Consider the following 21,455-nt stretch of genomic DNA (forward strand, 5'->3'; position numbering starts at 1 on the left):
AGAGGGAGTCCTGGTTGAAGTCATTCAGGGGAAAACTCTTAGAGAAGATTAGAGCAGCATCCTTGAAATTACCGAAGACAATATTTCTGGTTCTCTATTTACTTGTAATCTTTTCAGTAGAGGATCCTGTTGGGTGGGGAAAGAAATCAACTTAGCTGGGAGGCTTCTGAACAGCTGAAATGAAGTGCTCCTTCAAGTCTACCTAGGAAGATTCCAGGGAAAGATATCAAGCAGTCTTGAATTAATAAACATTCCAAACTGTCCTTGCTTTGTGAAGGAAGGGGGCGGAGAGAGGGGGACAGGAAAAAGCTCAGCCTGCAAAAGAAAAAAAAAAAAGGTTCCCTTCCATGGTGTATTTGAAGTGGGGCAGAACCTCATTTTCAGAGAAAATGGATATGGGAGAGGTTGCCCTCATTTGTAATGCAGGCTTTGTGAAGAGCCTGCAAAATAACTTTTGGTCATTTTATAATGAGAGCTGTTTTCAGTCACTCCTAACCTTCCTTAAGTCCAACTACTTGGGCTGAAATTTTCCATGCTTGGTCTCTGACCAAAGGTAGACTTTTGGTATCTGAGCAGAGCTTCAAAAGACAAGGAGAATGAAGCTCCTTTTTTATATATATTTTAAATAGAAATTTCATAAAAGCAGTTACATTAAGAGAGCATTACAGTTGCATGCTTCAGAATTTAATCAGGAAATGCCATATTTTTCTACAATTATAGGTCTTGTAGTACTGTGTACCAGCATGCATTTTAACCAATCCATGAAAGTCATTTTAAATGAAAAGTACACAATAAGCCACAGCTTAATGCAGACTAACCATTAACAGAGTAATAGTTAAAATGTTTTGGCATATATAAATCACTCACATTTCCAGTTAAGGAAAGCTTTGCCGCTGTTTGAAAAGAAATTGTATAATACGTGGCTAGGACTAAGTTATTAAAATACTTGGTTAGAGAGAAAACATTACAGAATTTGTCAATAAAGATATTCTAGACCATTCTGACAATGAAATTTGTGTTACTACATCATGTAATAGTTTTTGTAAGATTTTAGGGAAAAAGTTTATATGTTGTGATTGGGAAATAATGTTACACTGAAATTATAGACGATATTATAATGCATATAACACGATAGACAGTGGGAAGGTTTCGCATACAATCTCAACTTTGGTATTTTTTCAGAGTGTTTGCTTAACCTTCATTTTGTATTTATATGGAATTACATTAAGCATCCAAGAAGCATGGAAGAGTAAAATACAATTAAGTGCATATAACAAAATGTTATACAGAATCTTACCAACCCATCTGTTCTGCCACCGGTTTACTTACTTATTTTTTTATTAACAATACAAACAGTAAATCAAGTGACAACATTGTAGCTGCAATCAGTGAAGCTTCTTTAATTGGGTGCAGAAGTTTCTGTTGAGACTCTCTCTTTCCTTCCTTCCCTTATAATCTGATTACTAAAGCATTCTCTACAGTAACTTGGAATGCAGCAATTATGTACCAGAAGTCCCAATAATAAATATTACCATTAGTAGCTAGCACTTGGCAATATATAACTATTAATGGTAGCACGAGTGTCTAACTACTGGTAATGAGCGATTAAGGTTCATAATGTTGCTTTAATAACTTAAATATTTGAAAAGGTTCATGATTGCAGTGTGCAGAATAATCCACTTATGCTGCTCATCCAGGTATACTAATCAAATTACACATGTACAGACTAATCTGAGTGGATTACACAGTAATTTGCCTGAGTGATGGGAGGTAATTTCTCTCTCATAATTAAGTTCATTACTACTACAGTGGGCTTTTCCTTCTTGTCATCCTGCCTTCAGTCCATAGAAGATATATCAATCACTGAGATAGGGCTTAACTTGGCCACTCTTGAAACCCTGCCAGTTCTGTTTGGCCTCCATGGAGGATCACACATACTCTGAATTAGCTTCCCTACTTCCACAAAGCCATGAGGTTCTCTCTTCAAAACAGGCTTAAAACTTTCACATTTAACTTTTATTGCTGCTTTTTTGAGCATAATTAGGTGGTTTTTTTCTGGCTAGAGTGATGGGTTTTTCTACACCAGAGCCTGCAACAGTGTTCATGTGAAGAAGTGGACAACAATCCACTAAAGAAGAATCATGCCAGTAAGTACCTGTTACTTACCTGTAACTGGAGGTTCTTCAAGATGAGTGGTCCCTATCTATATTCCACTGAGGGTAACACGCATGCTCCCCATGTCCGGAGCTGGAGATTTTGAAAGCAGTAGTGTCTGTTGGTCCGTGAATGCATCTTGCTCCACCTCATGGTTTTGTCTGAGGCGGCGATAAAGGGCAGGGCAGACCAACCATGCCCTCAGTTCCTTCACCACCACAATTCAAGAGAGATCCACAGCATAGGGGAATGAGGATGGGACTGGAATACAAATAGGAACCATACATCTCGAAGAACCTGCAGTTACAGGTAAGTAACCACCTCTTCTTTTCTGAGTGATGGTCCATACTGTATTCCATTGAGGGTGATTAACAAGCAGTACCTAGTCATGAGGAGGGGTGCGTGAGGAGATAATAGAACCGATGACTGGACAACAGCTCTGTGGAATGGGGCATTCATCGCAGAATCTTGTTCCAAGGTGTAATGCGAAGCAAAAGTATGTACCGAACTCCAGGTGGCCGCCCTACATATGTCCATAAGCAGTGTATCTTGAAGCACGGATATAATTGATGCTTACGCTCTTGTGGAGTGAGCTCATACCAAGGGGTGGAGACAGTCCCAATAACCAATAGCAGAGCATAACGCACCCCAAAACCTACTTAATCCTCTGAGTGGATATCGCCTATCCCTTAATCCTTTCTGTTATAATGATAAATAGTCAGGGGGACTTCCTGAATGAGCTCATTCTCTGCAGGTAGAAGGCCAAGGCCCTGCAGACGTTGAGGGAGTGAAGGCGCTCTCCTCCGCCAAGGCGCAAGGCTTCGGGAAGAAAAGCAGTAAGTGTATCGGCTGATTAAGGTAAAAGTGGAATATGATCTTTGGCAGAAACTTGGGGTGCATACGCAAAGAAACCTTGTTCTATAGAACGTGGTAAAATGAGGGTCCACTATTATGGCCCCCAGTTCGCCTACCCTTCTCACAAAAGTAACGGCAACCAAGAAGGCGACCTACGTGGAAAGGAGAGACAGGGCCATGAGGCTGAAGGTTCAACGGGCGAATTCATTAAGGTCAAAAGGATGAGGTTGATGTCCCACTGTGGGGGCGATAGGCTGAATGGGTGGATAGGTCTAAAGGAGTCCCTTCCAAAACCCGCTAGTCAATGGATGCATAAACACAGAGTGTCCTTCTATGAGGGGTGGAAAGCATTAATAGTTGCCATGTGCACCTTGATGGAATTAAGAGCAAGGATGCCTTCGGGGACAGAAGGTAGTCCAAAATAAGGGGAATATTCACATTCTCAAGGGCTTGACCCCTCTGTTGGGCCAGGAAGTGAAATGTTTCCACTTAGCTTGATAGGAATGCCTTGTGGACTCTTACCTGCTACTTGAGAGGATGTCTTGTACTGCCAATGAACATTCCCATTCTAGCAAAGATGCCTATCCAAAAACCAAGTCTGAAGTGAAGTGTCTGTGGATTAGGATGTCTGATCTTGCTGCTGTATTGCGTGAGCAGTTCTGGGAATGCTGGCAGTGGAAGTGGGGGGACACGCTGACATACAGAGAAGGAGGGGAAACCAGTACTGGCAAAGCCAAAATGGGGTGATTAGAATAACTGTGGCCCTCTCCCACCTGATCTTATGGAGGACACGTGCCAGTAGCGGTAGCAGGGGAAAAGTGTAGTTGGCCTGGTCTGACCAGCAGATGATATGGGAATCTCCCTGGGAATGGGCACTGAGGCCTCCTCTGGAGCAATACTGGATGCATTTGTTGTTGACATGGGAGGCAAAGAGGCCTGTGGTTGGAGTCCTTCATCGGGTGAAGGACTATGACTATGGCATCGTGGAGTTCCCATTCAGGGTCAGCCATGAACTGCCTGCTCAGAGTCTACAATCACGTTCTGAGTCCCCAGAATATAGGCCGCTGACAACAGGATTTTGTGGGCGATGCACCAATCCCACAGACTAATCGTTTCTGCACAAAGCACTGGCGATCGCATGGCCCTTTGTTTGTTGATGTAATAAACAGTTGTGGTGTTGTCTAACATGACAAGCATGTGACAGGACAGAATGAATGGGAGAAATGTGTGACACGCCCTCTGCACCGCCCGAAGCTCCAGAATGTTGATGTGCAACTGGGATTCCTGAGTGGAAGTCTCCTGTGTCATATACTCGCCCATGTGGGCACCCCAGCTGGTGAATGACATATCCATGATGATCGTCATGCTTGGAGAGAATGGGAGGAAGGGTATCCTAGTGCTGACCTGACCCAGGTCCATCCACCAGTGGAGGGAGGAAAGAACCTTGGGTGGGACTGTTAAGATGAGGTCCATGGTATGGTGCGTGGGAGAATAGGCCCTTTGGAGCCACAGCTGCAGGCAGCAATAGCAAAGACGAGCAAAAGCGGTGATGTACGGACAGGCTGCCATGTGTCCAAGGAGGGAAAAGAAAGTTCTGAATCTAACAGGATGGCTGGCAATCACTTTAGGAATCAGCTCTTGAATTATCTGGAACCTGTCCTCCAGTAGCTAGGCTCGTGCTGAGACTGCATCGATACATGCCCCAGTGAATTCTAGGGACTGTGTGGGATCCAAAATTGATTTTTCTATGTTTATGCTCACCCCCCTGGGAGGAGAGGAGTAGGAGCAGCATGGAGGTCAAGACTTGAGCCTCCCCTTTGGATCGTGTTGCTATCAGCCAGTCATCGAGATATGGGAATATAAGAACTCCCTGATACCAGAGGTGGGCGTCACCACAGAGAAAACTTTGGTGAATACCCAGGGAGCAGTAGTGAGTTTGAATGGTAGAATCCTGAATTGGAAATGTCAAGGGCCTACCTTGAATCTCAAGAACCTTCTGTGGGTAGGATGGAGGTCTATGTGAAAATAGGCTTCCTGCACAGTGAGAGTCACAGACCACATGCCTCTTTCCAGTGAAGGTACTATGATCTCTAAAGATGACCATACAAAACTTTGGCTTGCATATGAAATAACTGAGATGATGGAGGTATAAGTTTGGTCACCATCCGCCCTTTTTTCTGGGTACTAGAAAATAGGCGGAATAAAACCCTGCACCCTGACAGGTTGTAGGAACAGGTTCTATTGCTCCCTTTGCAGTACAGTGGCCATTGTGCATGAAGAGATATATGCCACATCCACCGCGGCCTAGAGCATTGTCCTTGCGACCAGTTTGCCTTTCTCCAAGATAGTCAGGAAGGAGGCACGATTCTGTTGGAGGAAGCTTGTCTGCAAAGTCCGCCAACAAGCCATAAGTAAGCAAGTCATATTTAGCTAATAGTGCCAGTTAGTTAGAAATCCAAAATTGGAAGGCCAGCCAAGAAAAAACCTTGCAATCCAGAATGTCCAGTCACTTACCCGCTTCATCTGCTGGGGTGGAGTATAGGTGTTGCTGCCTGACCCGCTTCGTCGCTGCCAGTATCACAAGGGATTTAGGTGTGTGTGTGGGGGAAAACAAACTCAGACCCCTTCGCCGGTACATAGTACCTCTTCTCTTCCCCCCCTTTGGGGTGAGTGGACAAATGGCCAGAGTGCATCAAACAGTTCACGCCAGCTGAAGAATGGCATCGTTGATTGCTAGGGCCACTCTGGTCGGTACCGAGGCATGCAAGATTATCAAGAAGCTGATGTTATTTGTCCTGCACTTCCTCCAGTGGAACATGGCGAGCATCAGCCACTCTGCGTAACAGAATTGACGGTAATCATCCGGAGGCGATGAGGGAGCTGATGACACCACAGCATCTGGGGATGATGAAGGGAATCACTCAGTTTCTGGCGGTGCCGTTGGAGCCAGGCTAAGCAGTTCAGCCTCTAACACTGGTTCTGAACACCTACTCGATGACTGTCAAAGAAGGGTGATGGGTCACTCCTCTCATGCTGAATGGGAAGGCTCTGAAGGTGTATACTGAGGCCAGGACACCCAGTAGGGCCCAAAGGAGGATCCTTCATTTGCTGTGGTGGGTCCCGAGGAGTGGGGTACCAGTGGCTCCTTTGCTAGGGAAAGGAAAGGTACTCTCACTGAGTCAGCAGAGCCTTTGGATAGTTGTATCAACAGTATGGGAGGGGTGGACTTGTGCTACGTCCAAGTCTCTGATGCCAAGAAGTCAGAGCCTGGTTCTAATGGTGGCACCACGGGAACCACATGAGCTGGAAGAGAGCAGGAAGGAACATGAGCTGAAGGAGGTAAGTCCAAGGTGGGAGAGCACACCCCCCTAGGAGGTGACTGGAGTGCAAGCTGTGGAGACCTCACCTTTTCCAAAGCAAAGAGTTCACGAGGCTCGGGCACAGTCTCAAACCTGCCTGGTGTCAATGGCATGCGCACTGCAGTCTGAACGAGAGCTGGGGCCGGAATGGAGGACTGCCTCAGAACTGAAGGTTCCCTTGTCTTTGGCGGTGCAGAACTGGAAGGTGTATCTCGCTCAGTGGACAGAACCAGCAGATCCTGTGGTCTATGCTGCTTCTTGTCATGCTTGTGCACTGCAATGCACAGTTTCTCCATGGCCGGAACTCGTGGAAGGTGCAACGTCCTTCTTCGGCCTAGAGGGAGACGTACTGCTATGCTTATGCGCATGGCTTCCTTGCCTCACGACTAGGCCCTGGCACGGGGTCTATAGCAGTGATACCAGGGGAACTGGACTGGATCTCTGTGGTAGGAGGCACACATCTGGATTGCTCAGGCCGATGTATGGGGGGTGGGGGAGTGTTCCTAGCCTGGATCCAACTGTGGCCTCATGGTGATCGCCATGAGGTGCTCCTTGAGGCAGAGAGCCCAATCTTCCCAGGTACGGCTTGGGAAGGAGAGGCAGATACTGCACCAGGATGAAATGTGGGCTTCTCTCAAGCAGTAAAGGCAGCGCTGGTACTCATTGCTGATTGAGAATGAGTGAGGGCAACAGGGCGGCACAATTCAGTACCCAGGTGCCCGGGGGGGGGGGGGGGGGGGGGGGGGGGGGGGGGGCGCGGAAGAGGGGAGGCAGGAAACGGAGAAAAATGGAGTCCCCGAAATTCCTTAATCCTAAAATTTACAGTAAAAAACAATAAAAGCTAACTATATACAAGAATAAAACAATCTTTTTCTGTCATTTAAAAAAATGTATCACAAGGGAAGAGAGAACAGCAGAAGCTCCGACTCAAACCATGTGGCAGTCAGAAGGAACTAAGGGCACAGTTGGTTTGCCCCGCCCATTACTGCTTTGGATGAAACCATGAGGCAGAGCAAAAGTGCATGTGCGGATCAATGGACACTACTACTTTGAAAATCTCTGGCTCCAGATGCATGGCACATGTTTATAACCCTCAGAGGAATACAATAGGGACCATCACTAAAAAAAAAAAATCCTTATTTTATTTCTTAGCCCTGGTCTACACTACGGGGTTAAGTCGAATTTAGCCGCGTTAGGTCAATGTAAAAATGACTGCGTCCACACAATCAACCCCGTTCTGTCGACCTAAAGGGCTCTTAAAATAGACTTCTGTACTCCTCCCCGACGAGGAGAGTAGCGCTAAAATCGACCTTGCTGGGTCGAATTTGGGGTAGTGCAGACGCAAATCGATGGTTTTGGCCTCCGGGAGCTATCCCAGAGTGCTCCACTGTGACCGCTCTGGACAGCACTTTGAACTCCCATGCACTAGCCAAATACACAGGAAAAGCCCCGGGAACTTTTGAATTTAATTTCCTGTTTGGTCAGAGTGGCGAACTCAGCAGCACAGGTGACCATGCAGTCCCCCCAGAATTGTAGAGCATAGAAACATCTCCGTCCCTGAGGTTCTCGCAGATTAGAAGGCGAAAAAAATGCACTCGCGATGACATGTTTTCCGAGCTCATGCAGTCCTCCCGCACTGATATGGCACAGCTTAATGCATGGAGGCATTCAGTGGCGGAGGCCAGGAAAGAATTATTGAGAACGAAGAGCGGAGGCAGGACGCGATGCCGAGGCTAATGGGGAGCAAACGTACAAGATGAAGCGTCTGTTGGAGCTGCAGGAAAGCCAACAAGAGCACAGACCTCCACTGCATCCACTGTATAACAGCCTACCCTCCTCCCCAGGTTCCATAGCCTCCTCACCCAAATGCCCAGGAAGGCGGGGGAGAAGAGGCGGCTCCGGGCACCCAGCCACTCCACTGCAGAGGATGACCCAAGCAACAGAAGGCTGTCATTCAAACAGTTTGATTTTGTGTGTGGCTACAATAAGCAATGTGGCCTTGCCCTTCCCTCCTCCCCCACCCCACCCAGGCTACCTTGTCCGTTATCTCTTTTTTTTTCTAAATTAATAAAGAAAGAATGCATGGTTTCAAAACAATAGTTACTTTATTTCGAAGGGGGGAGGGTGGTTGGCTTACAGGGGATTAAAATCAACAAAGGGGGCGGGTTTGCATCAAGGAGAAACACACACAACTGTCACACCGAAGCCTGGCCAGTCATGATACTGGTTTTCAAAGCCTCTCTGATGCGCAGCGCGCCTTGCTGTGCTCTTCTAATTGCCCTGGTGTCTGGCTGCTCAAAATTGGATGCCAGGTGATTTGCCTCAACCTCCCACTCTGCCATAAACGTCTCCCCCTTACTCTCACAGATATTATGGAGCACACAGCAAGCAGCAATAACAATGGGAATTTTGGTTGCGCTGAGGTCTGACCTAGTCAGCAAACAGCGCCAGCGAGCTTTTAAATGTCCAAAGGCACATTCAACCACCATTCTGAACTTGCTCAGCCTATAGCTGAACTGCTCCTTACTATTGTCCAGGCTTCATGAGCCATGTGAGCAAGGGGTAGGGGTGCGACCGCGCGGTGCTGCTGGCTGGGAGAGCAGCCTGAGGCAGACGTCTCCAGCTTACATGATATTCCAGGCAGGACTGAATCTCCATGAGATGAAACTTGAAGAGAATGACCTGGAGTCTCTGGCTCCCAGTCGGTGCTCTAAGAGGAGTATGGCCATGTCTGTCCAGGCACCCCTGATCGACCTCACTGAGGAGGATTCCAAGGAGTCCCCCCAGAGCAGCAGTACCACATCTGCCAGCAGCACCCAGGAGGACCAGAATGGATCCCCCGAGCTCATCGGTGGGGAGCAGGAGAGCAGAGTTGCAGGGAAAGTGGTGGAATACCAGGATGGGAAAGATTTTGGAATTGGGGAAGATCAAGGGCTTCTCCTGGTGGCCTGCAATCATCGTCTCCTACAGAGTCACGTCCAAACGTCAGGCAATCTCCAGAATGCACTGGGTGAAATGGTTTGGGGATGGGAAGTTCTCCGAGGTTTCAGCAGACAAGCTGGTGGGTCTGATGGCTTTTAGGCAGCATTTCAACCACTCCACGTTTAATAAGCTGGTCTCCTATCGACGAGCTGTACACCATGCCCCGGAGATTCCTAGGAGCTGGGCAGAGAAGACGTTCCCAGAACCCCCGGCCAAGTGGCTAAAGATTAACTTCTGCAACAACAGCAAGGAGCGGCTGGAGGAGGACCAGAGCAGAGAGCAAATGGTTTCCGAAGTCACAAACAACAACAGAAGCCTTGAAGACAGTTGTTTATCATGCAGGAGAAAAAACCCAGCCACATTCCACCCGCTGTTTGAGGGGGTCCTTTGACAGACTTGCAGGGATCGATTCCTGGAGCTCTTCTACATGTACAACGAGGACGGGTACCAGTCCTACTGCACCATCTGCTGCAAAGGCAAGGAGCTGCTGCTGTGTAGCAATGCCAGCTGCCGCAGGTGCTTCTGTGTCGAATGCTTGGAGGTCCTGGTAGGGCAAGGTACCTCAGCCAAAGCAAAAGAGCAAGAGCCCTGGAGCTGTTACATGTGTCAACCATGGAAGTGCTACGGGATGTTACAGCGCCGACCGGACTGGAATGTATGGCTGCAAGACTTCTTCACCAGCAACAAAGGACAGGAATATGATGCACCTACAATCTAAAAAGGCCTGCACATTTCCCAGAGTCACTACCCTTGATAACAGAACGTCAATGATTGCATTGGCTACTTGGATCACAGCAGCACCCACAGTAGACTTGCCCACAACAGCAGCGGGGACGGTGAGCTGAGTGGGCTCCATGCTTGCCGTGGTATGGTGTCTGCACGGGTAACCCAGGAAAAAAAGGCGCGAAATGATTGTCTGCCGTTGCTTTCACGGAGGGAGGGGCGACTGATGGCATGTACCCCAAACCACCCGCGACAATGTTTTTGCCCCATCAGGCATTGGGAGCTTAACCCAGAATTCCAATGGGCAGCGGAGACTGCGGGAACTGTGGGATAGCACAGTGCACCGCTCCATAAGTCGATGCTAGCCACGATAGCACTACTTTTCCCCTTTGAACTAAAGAGGAAAATATAGCAGATAGGTATGAACAATCTACGTTCAAACTAACCATATCCAAAACACTAATTCTGTAGACTGACTTGATCAGAGTGGTGGTCACCATCGTGCAAACTTCTGTGGAACAGGCTTTGGGCCAGCACACTTTTAAAGTGATGGCACTCTCAAGGCAGCTGCACTGGGTATTTTTCCTTTTAAAAGTTTTGGGGCCAGTATACCAGTCTAACTGTAAAAAAAATTAAATTCAGGAACTGAGTTCAGTCCCTAATTCTCAAGCCAACAAGGGCTAATGACAATATGGACGCTGCGCACACAGCCTCTCGAGGGAAAGGGGCGTATCCCGTGATTCATCAATAATCCTTCTGGCTAAATCAAGGAGAGGTTATGGAGGAAGCTACTTCCACATGATCTTCTGGCTGGAGGATATCACCACAACAAGCGGTCTTGGACAGCAGGGATGAAGTGAAAACAGGACTTAGAGGACCTCTGTAGGAAAATGTTCTAAGTGAATTCAGTCCTCATGAAATAGCACTGGCCAAAGTCAGATACATGCATACACCACCTACCTACGTAATTACCCTACAATTCATCTCAGTCCTGAACTGAAACCAATCCCTTACTATCCTGGCTTTGGCCCTTCTGCACAGAGACTGGTTAGTGTGAAAAAGCCAAACTGATGTTATCATTGACAGTAATGTTAAGTGGAAATCAGGATGACATCAAAACCTTACTTTTCACTTGTGATCCAAGAAAAGATAAAAGAGTACTGCTTTCCAAGAGGAAAAAGGCTAGCTCATTAACTCACTGTTTCAGCCCCCCATTTGTGGTGTTAGTGCATACGCGCAAACAGAGGGACCTCCTGGTTGGCTTAAAGATTGCAGGAGACAGAAAACCAAAAAAAATTATAGCAAGGACTCCCATTTCTATATACGTACTCTTTTTACGGGGCTGAGATGGTGATGTAGATTGTGAAGTGGTGCCATTAGTGCCACTGTCCTCTTCCTCTTTAGGTTCTACCTTGATATCAAGTTTCTTTTCTTCTACCTCCATTGGCTCCTGTTTTGACTCTGCCACATCTATTTCTTCTTTCACTTGGCAAGATCCTTGTAAATCCTCCTCCAGCTTAAGAAAGGAAGAGATGAGATGAAACTACACATAGAATTTGTAGTTTGAGACATTATATAAGTTTGGAGTGTCAGTAGCCTGATACACAATAAAGCACGATACATAGGGCTTCCACCAGAGTGAAAAATCAGAGTTTTCCATTAACTAATATTTTCTCTTGTCAGCTTGGCTCACTGATTCACACTCATCTTATTTTAGCTCCTATATATTATTGTGCTAATTAACTGTGAAGGAATTTCACTTACCTCAGTCTTAGGTTCCACTTGTGTTTCACAAGGCTCTGGCTCAATTTCTTCATTTTTAACCTCTGGTTTGCTTTCTAGCATTGGTGCATCAGGTCCCAGTTGCTGGGAGTTGATATCGGCACTAGCAACTGAGCTGGGGGTGGGCACCCTGTTATCAATACTAGCTGCTGCCTGGGATAGCTGATGTAAAAAGGTACAAAAATCAGAACATTGAGGAAATATATAGAAATATTAATTTGTCTTGCTAAGAGGAATAGTACAAAATTATACACAAAAGGATCATCTGAAATACCACCACTCCTGGGTCTGATACTCACTAAAACCAAACTCTGGATACCAGAACACAGATCTCGAGTTATACAGAGTAACGTCAGGAATGAGTTTATCATCTGATGCATTAGCATTTTCTGTTGATAAAGCAACTGTACGGTGGATAGTACACACTGATTACCATGCAGTCTCTTTCTACTCATCTTTAAAAACCGTGTGTGAATTTAATGATCATGAAGGTGAAAGACTAATGATCCTGACTAGAGCCAAACATAGCACAGGCAGATTATGTACAAGCTTCCCACGCACAGCTGTAGAAACATTCTGTAGTATTTTTAATCCTAGTATTTGAAATCACAACTAACATGGCTGCTGAGAACATTTGGATGAATGCATTTTGTTTGCATATGGATCAAAATATATAAATAAATACCTATTCTAAAATATATCTTCCACGATAAAACAGAAGCTACTGTTGCTATGCATAAGGATTCTGCAATCTGTAATTCTATGGCACAGTACTATACAGGGGAAAGTTCACTGTTGAATGTTTAGGTTTCAGTTGCATTTGGACCAAATAAACTAGCTGATACTTACTGGAGTGCCAGGAGGTTGTGCCTGCACAGATGTTGGTTGTTGCTGAGATGGTTGTGGGGTTGGCACAGACTGGGGTTGTACTGGAGTCTGAGGTTGTGGTGTAACTTGAGCCTGTGCTGCAGTTTGTCCTGTAGGTGTACTCTGTGTCTGTGTCGCATTTGGAACAGAGCCAGGTGTTGGTGTAGGAGTCTGTCCTGAAGATGAGACTGGTGTGGATGGCTGAGTAGGTGCTGCTGGCTGAGGAGGAGTCATTCCAGGTGGGGTTTGGTGTTGGATAGGTGGCTTGCCAGCTGCATTGGATACAGGAGGTGCAGTCTGATGTAGAGGTGGCTGGGTCGCTGGTGGACATGATAGCTGACCATTCTGTGGTCCTAGCATATTCATGGCGTTCGGAATAGCAGCACTGGGAACCTGCCCCTGCTATAAAAAGAGAGTTCTTAATGTACTCCAAAAATGCTGCTCCAAAATTGAGTCATATTTACTTGGACATTATAAGAGCATTAAATGCCTTACAAGAGTAGCTGTTTAGATCACCATACATTTTTAATATTTTATGTATTTACAATAAACACAGGGTTGCTATCTCAAATGCACAGGTTCTGAACACATAAAATCACCAATAATTTTCAATAGCTTTTGCTCCTTTTATATTGTTCTACTAGCATAAAGGAGATGGAACACAGATAGCACTCCCCATAGGCAGCCATTCAAGAGCTACGTTGTGCCATGGGCTGGGTAGAGGCAAGGATTCAGAGGACACAAAGTGGCTTAAAGCTCTCCACAACCTAGGCTGCACCTACTGAGAGCTACATTGATCAGGAGGGCATCTCAGAATTGTGTCCCTTGTGTTTACTATACACAATACACCTGAAAATGTAACTGTTTTTACCCTGACTTGACTATTTTGGATATTCAAAAAGATTGTGGATCCACATTTCAAAGTCAAGCAACATTATAAAATTGAAATAGTACAATATAAATGACATGGTGCATGTGCATACGTTTTAAGATTATATATTTTACTAAACGCTGCATCAGACAAACTAGAATGGGTGGAGGGAGAATCAGGGAGAGTAGACCGTGCTAATATGCCTTCATCTGATTTCTATTTAAAATCTTCATACAAGTATTTTTAAGTATTTGTATAAATCTAAATAAAACAATATAAAGAAATATGAATGAATTATAGGTAGTAAAATGTCAAATTGTTAAAATGCTTTTATATTGCCTTATAAATATTTTTTTGAGGGATACTGTTTTTCTATCCATCATGGATTCAAGACTCTCTCCAGGAGGGCGGATGTTTTTATTTTTTAAAAAGCCACATGCAGAAGTGTTCAGCTACAAATAATTTGACTGAACTTCTGTAGTAACATGGAAGACAACTGGTGATAGACAACAGTTTCCCATTCAGATGTAACTAGTTTAAAAAATAATTCTAAGAGGGCTGCTTTGATTACATACTTTTTTGCAGTCCATAATTTAAAATAATAGCTACTAAAGTCTGCATACAAAGAAAAAAATAGGAGCATATGGATGACTCAGATACAATGGGGTGAACACTGAAAATAGTACAATCATACACCATAAATTAACTTCTGTTGTTGGGGGCTGAGCGTGGCCACCCATTAAATTAGACTATGATGATCCATACTTCAGAAAATGAATTCTACCTGTGAAACTCCTGTCTGGGTTGTTGATTGACCCATGCTTACATTGTTCACATTCAGAGCCCCACTTGATGATGGGAACTGATTCTGAGGGAGGAACTGGTTTTGGGTAGGAGCCTGACCCATCATAGTACTGGAATGTGCTCCCATCATGTTTTGTGGCTGAGACATTCGGGAAGGAGACATTGCCATCTAATATTTAAAAACAAAAATATCAGTTATTACATAAATTGTGTAGAAAGAAATGAATTGGGTAGTGATAAAGGAAAAACAAACTAGATAATTGGCCATAAGGTCTGAGAAAAAATACTGAACTCATAAATCAAAGGGAGTTTTGTACACATGTATGATGTCAGCATTGCCTCACAACATTTAACGAGCTACTCAAAGTGGAGAAAATACTAAAGCTATATTCAGAACGCTAAATTCTATAATTCTGTTCTTTGGGCTAACACAGAAAAGTAATATGCTGGAACTCTTAAAATATATTTTAATTTTCTGAAAAAAATGAAATCAAGGTTTTAAATGGTACCAGGGATTTATACACTGGATGGCTATAGTACTTAGAAGCACCAAGCTTCTTTCTCCCAGAAAACACTAGTTACTGTTATGCCTCTGATGTCCTCCTCCCACCTTAAGTATTTATGTTCTATATGTCAAATTTAAACGTTGAAAATAAACAAACAAAAACTGTATGATAGCAAAGATGAAAGATAAATTTCCCTGAAGCTAATTAGCATGAAATTCAAATGGACTGGGAGGGGGGAGGGATAGCTCAGTGGTTTGAGCATTGGCCTGCTAAACCCAGGGTTGTGAGTTCAATCCTTGAGGGGGCCATTTAGGGATCTGGGGCAAAAATCTGTCTGGGGATTGGTCCTGCTTTGAGCAGGGGGTTGGACTAGATGACCTCCTGAGGTCCCTTCCAATTCTGACATTCTATGATTCTATGACTAGCAGACACATGAGTTTTCTACACTAGTATGAATATGGCTTTTCTCAGAGCATCTGTGTTATAAAAACTAAGGAAATTCTTAAGTGGAATTAAACTATAATAAGAACTTGAGGAAAGCAAATACAAACCGCTGGAACAGAGCTCATGTTGTTCATTTGTACAGGATGGTTCATTGGAGAAGCTGCACGGGGTCCCATAGGTGCCTGTGGCATCTGTACATTCCCTAGGGACATGGGGTTAAACTGATTCATTCCTGCAAAATGCACCCCCAAAACAGCTCATTAGGAAGAAGTCATCAAGCACTTACATTTAGTACAGTCACCAGCCTACAGTATCATAATTCAAATCAGTTATGGTAAAAAGCATTGCCCACACACACTGTCAGAGAGCAAGTGAGGTGTGTAATTATATGCAATTGATTACAATTCTGCCTCAGGCTGTCAGAAGAGCAATAACCATTCTTCACATTAAAAAGTCAATATTGTTCCTTACTTCAAAATGGTCACTAACAAAGACATGTTGGACAGGGAGAAATGTTTAGGGAAAACCAACATTGAAACTTGTCTTAAACAACCACTCAAGGGGCAAACAAATGGAGGTGATGCTCTTTAAAAACGAAGTAGTACTATACTCAATACTTTTAGGAAAATTTGCAGGGGAGGGGTATATAAGACAGGAGTTGCATAAAAAGGTTCTCTTATTCAGGTTTCACTGTAAGTAATTCTCAAAGTAAGCCATATAAAGGACACATTGAAGGCAAGCACATTCCCTAAGTCAAAGTATAAACCAAAACAATACCTCAACCAGCAACTACCAAAACAAAAGGTAGCAGTTCCCTCTCCCCACCATCCTCCTCCTCAAAAACACACCCCACAAACCATGCATTGGTAACAGGCATAAATTTATCATAGGCTCAACAATATTTACAGATATACATGTGCCTGTTCAAAGAACTTTTCTTTTCCTACCCAAAATAAATAAAATGCTAGACGTGTCATTAAACAGAGAGCACCACATCATAGCTCCGAAGGTTGTGATACAGGTTTCAGTTTACTAGATTCCGTAATAAACATTAATTCATGAAGCAGATAAAACCTGGACTACTACTTAGGAAGATGAAACATCTCAACTTTCAGTACTTTTCAGGAAAAAGCAGCTGAAGCAAGGCTACTGCATTCCTCTAGAATGTGCATGAGATTAACCAACTAATGTGAAAATTCCCAGTTTACAAGTATTTTCTGGGCTAACAGGATTATCTGACAAAGAAGCACTGAAAACGAAAATGGTTTAGCACATTTCACACTGATAGATAGGGTAAATGAAGGTACTGTTGATTCCCTTCCTTTCTCACAGGTGCTAAATTACTCTCTAACCCTATGCAGACATTATCCCTGTTGTGGAGAAACTATTGGACATGTCTTGTTAGCCCTTGAGATACCTCTGTGATAAAGCCTGGTAAAGTGTGTGATGCTGGCAGACCAGATGCCAGCTCATGCCAAGGCTCCTAAGACTCACTGAACACTGACAAATGCACAGTTGGAAACCAGTCTGGCTTACCTGTGTGTTAGTATTATTAAAATAGGTATTAGAATTTAATAATTTGTTTGTGTTTAGACTGTGGAATGATTGTAGGATGCTGCATGTATTAATCCTACTTATATCTGTATCCCATGTTACAAGTTAATGTTTATATATTTGCTTTGTTACTGTAAAAGTGTTTGCTAAGACTGTAAATTCCCCACAATCAGGGGAGAAGCATTACCACGTGTGAAATCCTAGTTTACCACAACAGGTGTTATCTTCTCCCCAACAAAGGAAGGTCTACACACATTAGATGAGCCATTGTGGACAAAAAAACTGTTGATTGCTTCCCCCACAAGCCTGTGTCCCATCACAGCTTGAATGCCGGTGGAAGGGAATAAAGATACCTGTTAAGGAGACCCTAGTATCTTTTTGCTGTCTGGACTCTGAGGGGCAAAGATTCCTAAATATAAGCAAGAGATCCCCAAGCTGCTAGGCTTGGGTTAGCCCTAAAGGACATAATAGCTTGCTTATTAATGAAGCTTCTGTTACTTTTTGAATTTAAGATTATACCTCATTTGTGTGTATGTTAATCTGCTTTAGGCTTATAAATAATTCATTTGTCTTCTTAGTTAATAAATTTTTTTGTTTGTTACAGGACTGGCTGGCTACAAGCTCTGTCTTTGGTTTGAGATTTGAATACAACTGACTTGGGATAAGTGACCGGTCCTTTGGGACTGTGAATAATCTGAATATTGTTGTGATTTTTGGTGTAAAGTGACCACCTATCAAAAAGTCAAGCTTGCCTGGTTGACAAGATAAAATGGAATGCCTAAAGAGACTATCAATGACTCCATGGTAAGACTGTTACAGTGTGTTAGGAGTTCACAATTGTTACTGGTCTGGTGAAATCTAAATATTGAATATACAACCAGTTTGGGGTTTTCATCCTGCTTCTTGACAGTGTGCCCTGAGGTTGACATTCATGGTCCTGAGTCACTCCAGAAAGCATTACACTTTGTTATGGTGAATAGGAATAATAAAAGAAGGAAGGGGGAGAGAGTGTCTCACACACACATATCCTTCCCCCTAAAGTTATAAACAATAGGGAAGGAAAACACAGAAGAAAAGCAACCTAGAAAAGCTATGTTTTGAATCAACAAAGCAATGTACTGGAGGAAAAAAGTTAAATACCTTGAGAGACCTGCATACGACTCATAGGCACATTTGGCATGGACATAGGCCCATCTGTAACAGAATCAAAAGAATGGTCAAAGAAAAAATTCTCTGTTTTCTTTTTAATTCAGAAATAGTATAAAAGCACAATGACACTTCAGCCAACCTTGACACTGCACAGCAGAAATATTTAAATTCAATAAACGAAATGTAAAAAAACTCTCCCACTCTCTTCTTCCATCTCCCCTGCCCATCTCATCTAATCCATATGCAAGTACTTACTGGGAGGTCTCACGGGCTGTGCCTGGCCCATGGCAGCAGCCACCTGTGGGATACCAGGTGGCTGAGCCCCTGGGGTCTGTAAGGCTGGCTGGTTACCCAAGATCCCTTGTTTATGTAAACGAGACCTCCGTTTCTCTTCTAGTTCCTTTTGTATCTTATAGATTTTCTCTGCTAATAAATGATAGTATTCATCCTATAAAGGAGAAAGATAATATTCAGTATTATTACAAAAAAAATTACAAAAATACGAGGTAAAACTAATTCACCTGAATAGTGTGTCATTTACATTCTCTTGCAGATAAAGAGCTGCCTATTTGAACAAGAATTACATTTCTTGTCACAACTATTATATGGAGATGAGACTCCTTGTAATTCTTAAGTGGAGAGTAACAGTGAAGCTTTTGGAAAAAAACACAAGAAGGGAAGTTTACTTTACAGACTGACTGTCCATCTTGTCTGTCTTCCAAAGAATAGGCTCTTGTAAATAATCATGTATAGGTTTTTATGAAAGGGACTGTTGTAGGATGCCTGCCACTTTCTGGCAGAGGAAGCAATATGAAGATACAATTTACTCTCCAGTGGGACATTTTTTATCCTTATTTAAAAGTTGGTGTTTTCATAACACACCTATCCACCAATCCAGAGTCACTAATGATAGGAGCTGCTCACCTGCACAGATCTGCAGGAGAAAGGCAGATGTTCTAAACTGGTAGCTTAGTCTGTTATGAAAAGATCAAGTTACAAGAAAAGAATAAAACTGCCTTTTTCATATACACAACTAATCTACCAATCCAGAGTCACTACTGGGAAGCATAAGAGAGACATGGGAAGGGAGAGAATTTAAAGAATTAGTGAGAAACAGCAGCCTAGAGGATCAGGCAACCAAACACTGCATCTGCAGATGAGGAAACATCCACTTTGTTAAGGATGTCGAATGAGTCAACAAATGAACATGTTGCTACCCTGCTTGTAACATTAGATGATTCTGTGTTCCTTGCTGTCTATGTAGCTGTCCTGCATCTGTGAACATAGTGCTCATGGTTCCTGGAGAGTTTTTTGGATTTTTTGTATGTTTAGGATATGATTGCTCTCACCTAGTATGAAATACTGCACTTCAGAGGTTCCATTTCCTTTTTTTCCCCGCTTAGTATTCAGAATGATTGAATCTAACTTGCAGAACTGCCTGTGTTCTGTGAAAACAAAACTAACGCCCTGCACCTTTTTAGGGAACAGAGAAGAACCCCCAGGCAAAAAGACAGAAGGGCTCTCATGATTCAACTAAAGCAGAGATTTCATTTTTGCCATAAATTGTGGTGTTATTCAAAGGCCCATCTTGTACCAACTGAAATGGCAATATGACTGTTTGATGGAGATTATCCAAAATTAAAGGCGTGGATGACTGTCTTAAATAAATAAATAAATAAAAATAAATTAATGGAGATATCCTATCTCCTAGAACTGGAAGGGACCTTCGAGTCCAGCCCCCTGCCTTCACTAGCAGGACCAAGTACTGATTCTGCCCCAGATCCCTAGGTGGCCCCCTCAAGGACTGAACTCCCAACCCTGGGTTTAGCAGGCCAATGCTCAAACCACTGAGCTATCCCTCCCACCTTGAGTCTATGCCCCTCTGTGATGCCTTAGAGAATCTCTTCCACTTCATCAAGTAGGTTTCCCTGATCAAAGATTCCTCACTTCCAACAGAACCTTCTATACTTCTGTGCCCCAGCAACCCAGAAGCTAAGTGATGAGACTGAAAGATTTCTAATCCAGGTGCAAAATTCTGCCCTGATTCACAGACAAGAAGTCTGGTAAACTGTGAAGCAAGTTTTCCGGTTCTGACATCAGTTCCAGGACACTGGGGAAATGAAATTGCCAGTGCCCAAGCTGGGGCTATTTAACAGCATGTTGGCCCTGTCCTGACTTTCCAGATAGCCTTCAAAATTACTGAGAATGGAGAGAATTCACAAAAATATTCTGGACTCCAATCCAGGAGAAAAGTGTCATTCACAGATGATGGATTCTGCCCACCCTGGGACAGAACCAGACATGTGGCATTTTCATTGATAATAAAACTAACTTTTACACAAAAGAGAATGCAGGAATGAATCCTTGAGAGCCTATTAGGGCTGCCGAGTGTACATTCAGCTCAAAGTCTGCTAACTCATTGTCCTCTCCTGGCAGAGTGCCACAGTAGAATTTGGTGGTGAATACTCCACTTCAAAATCAAGACAGCTTCTTGTCAAGGCTGATGAGCCATACATCCTCCATGCTGGTTAGTGTAATACAGCATTGTGGCATGGGCAGGTTTAATTAAAGAGTAAGCTTTTCGGGGAAAAGACCATCTTTCTGATGTATTTTTTTTACATTAACACAACACAATTAATGAATAAATAATTTGGAACTGGTGACAGGGAGAAAGCCTCATAGGCTAGATAAATAATTCTTAGACTCATCTGATGTGTATCATCATGCCCTATGGAGCCCACAAGCCTTGACGAGTGTCGTTACCAAGATGGATATGCCAGCCCATTCAAAAGATGTCTGAATATTACTACCGATATTATTAGTATTCAAGAAGCAGTGACTGGGGCCCCCCTGTTCTAGTCACAGTACAGAGTAAGATCACTCTTACATGAAAGAGCTTATGTTCTAAATAGAGAAGACAAAAAGGGTGAGAGAAAGGGATATAACACACAAGCAGAGTGAATGGAGTATTGGTTTGCAGATATCCACATTAGTTTCATGATTTATTTTTAGGGCTGTGGATTAAATTGCAATTAACTTGTGTGAAGAACTCAAAAAAATTAATCGCGGTTAAAAAAAATTAATCGCGATTAATCGCACTGTTAAACAGAATACAAATTGAAATTTAAATATTTTTGATGTTTTTCTACATTTTAAAATATATTTCAATTACAACACAGAATACAAAGTGTACAGTGCTCACTTTATATTATTTTTTATTACAAATATTTGCACTGTAAAAATTATAAAAGAAACAGTATTTTTATTCACCTCATACAAGTACTGTAGTGCAATCTCTTTATCACGAAAGTGCAACTTACAAATGTATTTTTTTGTTACATGACTGCACTCAAAAACAAAACAATGTAAAACTTTAGAGCCTACAAGTCCACTCAGTCCTACTTC

The 21,455-nt window shown here is 43.3% G+C and overlaps 1 protein-coding gene across 3 annotated transcripts in view; it reads right to left on the reverse strand.

The window, feature by feature from the left end:
• Positions 1-21,455, reverse strand: part of CREBBP (CREB binding protein) — a 185,104-nt gene that overhangs the window by 47,748 nt on the left and 115,901 nt on the right. The window contains exons 10-16 of one of the 3 annotated variants that reach the window (XM_024215113.3): positions 18,306-18,498; positions 18,042-18,095; positions 15,455-15,549; positions 14,378-14,566; positions 12,705-13,124; positions 11,838-12,017; positions 11,403-11,589 (exon numbers count right to left, since the gene is read on the reverse strand). In XM_024215113.3, the coding sequence (XP_024070881.2) occupies positions 11,403-11,589; positions 11,838-12,017; positions 12,705-13,124; positions 14,378-14,566; positions 15,455-15,549; positions 18,042-18,095; positions 18,306-18,498 (1,318 nt within the window). Of the gene's footprint in view, positions 1-11,402; positions 11,590-11,837; positions 12,018-12,704; positions 13,125-14,377; positions 14,567-15,454; positions 15,580-18,041; positions 18,096-18,305; positions 18,499-21,455 lie in introns of all 3 variants that reach the window. The other 2 variants (XM_024215114.3, XM_024215112.3) reach the window with 2 other exon arrangements.

This window comes from Terrapene carolina, unplaced genomic scaffold, assembly GCF_002925995.2.
Source record: "Terrapene carolina triunguis isolate 2854851 unplaced genomic scaffold, T_m_triunguis-2.0 Scaffold695, whole genome shotgun sequence".
NCBI classification, from domain to species: Eukaryota; Metazoa; Chordata; order Testudines; family Emydidae; genus Terrapene; species Terrapene triunguis.